Genomic DNA, 3,423 nt, shown 5'->3' on the forward strand with positions numbered 1-3,423 from the left:
GCGAGAACCGGCTTGTGTTAAATGCTAATGTTATATTAAATGCTTAAGGCTGTGATCATTACATAAAATGAATTTTACCATTTTATTACAATAAAAAACATTCAAATTCCAGTAGATTTTTTTTCTAAGTCATTCTCTTAAAACAAAAAGTGAAAAATTGTTCTGGTATAGTCTTGGGAGTTATTGTGATACGTATCGTATTGGCAGACATGCCATTTGAAACCCCAATTTATTACATTTTTCATAATTATTAGCCTGCATTAAATAAATGATGATGAAAAGATGACAAGATTAGAGGAAAACTACAGCTACAACTTTCTACTCATCTATAAAACTAAGAATTTGGTAAAGCATGCATCTTTTCCAACATGTATACATCATATCTAGGTGGCTTAATCAAAACATAAGAAATGCACCTAAAACTTTACAAAATATGACAAGTATATATTATTAAATATCTTAATTTGCACACAGACTGACTGACTCCTTCGAGGAGTCAGGAAGGAAGATCTCATTAGTAGATGTTAGATGAGGTTATTGTGGCTGGACATTAACAGAGCAGACAGACAGGTAGAGGAGAGAAGGCCTTACTGTGCTCGGATTTGGTTTGAGGGAGCTGGTAGTTTCGGCCGGGTGCAAAAACCGGCGGTTTAAACAGGGAGATTGGTCGCGACGGCTTTGACACATCCATGGAGCTTTGGCAGCGCCGGACAACGGCGGGTGCAGGGAGCATCCTCATGTTAGAGGTGCTGGAGGCGGGTCTGGGCCCGAAGGAGTGTAGTTTGGTTGTAGAAAGAGGAAAAGAGGAGGGGGGACGGGAAGCCGAGTAAGAGTGGCTTGCAGGAGCGTTCACGTTGAGGCAGCTGGTTGATCGACCCTGCCGTCTTATCTGGTTGACCTTTTCCTCCCCAGATTGGATGGCAATGTCCAGACAGCTGCCCACGCTTTGAGGTCGTAAGGAGCGCAACCTTTGTGAGGCCAAGGAAAATCCTGGGAGTCCATTTTCCTGTTTAAAAGATTTGGTTCTTAAATCGCACGTTAAGATCGAAGGATTGTCTTTGGTTGTGGTGTCGTCCTGGCACACGTCGCTATGGGAACAAGATGCTAAGCTGCTGTTGGACTGAAACAGCTGCTGCCGCGTGAGTGAAGCGGAGTCATCGAGGATGGTTTCTAGGGAGAAACTCCTGGTTTTCGGTCTTCCAGAAAGGACTGTGCTGAGGCTCGTACAGCTGCCTCCTAACCGGCTGCCTGCTTTCTCAACCTCGAGTCGGGACTGAAGCTTCCCCCCGATCACCTCCCTCATGGGCGACTCGGTTTCATCGCAGGAGCCCTGCTTCAGCAAGGACAGCAGGAGACACTCGGTGGAGCGAAAAGACGACTTGGCTGGAGGAGCGACCGAGGGGAAGTCGGAATTCTTTCGCTTCCCTCGTTGAAGCTTATTGGGAGCCGTGACGTACCCACAAAACACTGAAAGCAGATAAGCAGAAAGCCAGAGAAACAAGCAATGCAGGCAGAGCGTCAGTGCAAGCAAACAGCAGAGGGAAGGAGACGAGGGACGTTTGTTAGTTCAGACCTGTACATGTACTGCACAACATCAACAGAAAATATTTCAAGCATTCCACAAACAACCAAAACCTGTTAGGAGTCATTATCACTGTTAGAAGTCAAGCAACTGGACTCACATTAGACACAGCATGACAACACAATTGTGCAACAGGGATCCTCTTCAACTCCAATGAGCAGATATACATTTTATAACGAATCAAAGACTTGAAAGATAAAAACAAACTTACCCAAAACATTAATGAACAGTTCGTACAGCTCAAATGTGAGTAATGGATGTGGAAGGCTGTAGAAATAATCAGACACGGTTTTGAAGACGTCTCTTTCAAAGCCAGGATAGGAGGGCTGCTCGCTGTCGTACTTCGGCCCTGAAAACAAGAAACAGACGCTTCAACTTTAAACTAACAACAAAATCAAAATAAAAAACTGCAGATGATGACAAGTGATTCAAAAGAGCTGCTTATATGATACCTAATCACAAAACTCTAATGATAAATATAAATTAAAAATAAATAACTAAAAGTTTTTTTTTTTTTAAATGTTAGATATTTTATGTTTGCTCGTGTAGATCAAAGCTGTACTCACAGTTCGCCAGACTTTTCATGGCAGACAAAACCCAGTGAGGAAGGTCATCTAGAAAAGACAGATCACAAGTTGAGGAAATGCAATATATATTCATTAAAACCATAAACAGATTTTGGAAGAAATATTTAAAAAATATATTTTTCAAGCAAAAAACAGAGTCAAGCAATGTATTCATGAATGTCTTTCAATTGTTAATTTTAAATTCCTTAGGTGAGAGCAGTTTTTATAGGAAACAGTTTAAGAAATTTGACAAACACATTTGAATGTAGTTAAATCAAGCTAAATTAGGGTTCCTACTAGTTTCTTTTAGTTCAATTTGAGACCTTTTTAAGGTTGTGTATATCAAAAATCAAGACCAACTGGTCAGCGTACTTCCCATTTATTTTACTAAACTTGTCTTGTTGTTTGTGGTCTCTGGCTTAATGGTTAATGGTTAAATCGTTGGTGGACATTCAGCATATTGTTGCATAATCCTGCTGTTTATTTACATCATTTGATCAAAATAATTGTGGTCAAAAATATTATTTTCAACAAGAAATGGGAAATGGAAAAGTTTTAAACTTTGTTATGGCACAAATATAAAAATTCAAGACGTTTTGAAGGCATTTTAAATGCATTATTTCCAAATTAATAACTCAATGCTTTTAAGACTTTTAAAATCCTGCAAGAACCCTGTAAATTAGAAATAGAGATTGAACGGATTGTAAACTTATGAATTCTATTTTTTTTAACTAGATTTTGGCATTATTATAACAACAAACTATTTGTTAACCCCTTGACATCTGAACATCTTTCTCTGTAGATGCTAAACTAAGGTAATTTCTGAGCAGAATTGGTTTGATGTGTATTTGCATATTACAGATTTTAATTATGTTCCTGGTTTTTTGCATATCAAAATATATTATTTGCACAAATATTTATTCAGCTGAAAATTACAATTCCTTTGTTATCTTGTGAAGAACCTACTGGTTTTGTCATCCAGTGCAACCACTCCGTGTTTGTTGACTTTGGTCATGTTATGAATGATGTGTTGTGGATTGATGCAGCACGGGTCCAGGACTTCACTCAAGGACACAACTCCCAGAATCCTCTGCAGGCTGAAACACATGAAACAAACTCAGATTTTTTTTTTTCCAATTGAGAGCTAATAATGAATTCGCACAAAAGACAGAAGCTTCCAACAGCTCTAACAGGGAAGTGCCAAAGCACCGATTTGACTATCAAATTGAGAGCTTTGCTCATTCTTCACTAAAACAGACCAATACGAGGAGCGCA

At 39.1% G+C, this 3,423-nt stretch overlaps 1 protein-coding gene across 2 annotated transcripts in view; it reads right to left on the bottom strand.

The window, feature by feature from the left end:
* depdc1a (DEP domain containing 1a) overlaps nt 1-3,423 on the bottom strand; it is a 9,979-nt gene that overhangs the window by 3,627 nt on the left and 2,929 nt on the right. Inside the window, exons 6-9 of one of the 2 annotated variants that reach the window (XM_024278582.2) lie at nt 3,115-3,245; nt 2,149-2,196; nt 1,794-1,931; nt 592-1,467 (exon numbers count right to left, since the gene is read on the bottom strand). In XM_024278582.2, the coding sequence (XP_024134350.1) occupies nt 592-1,467; nt 1,794-1,931; nt 2,149-2,196; nt 3,115-3,245 (1,193 nt within the window). The remainder of the gene's footprint in view (nt 1-591; nt 1,468-1,793; nt 1,932-2,148; nt 2,197-3,114; nt 3,246-3,423) is intronic. The other variant, XM_024278583.2, reaches the window with a different exon arrangement.

Source organism: Oryzias melastigma, linkage group LG4 (genome assembly GCF_002922805.2).
Source record: "Oryzias melastigma strain HK-1 linkage group LG4, ASM292280v2, whole genome shotgun sequence".
Taxonomy (NCBI): Eukaryota; Metazoa; Chordata; class Actinopteri; order Beloniformes; family Adrianichthyidae; genus Oryzias; species Oryzias melastigma.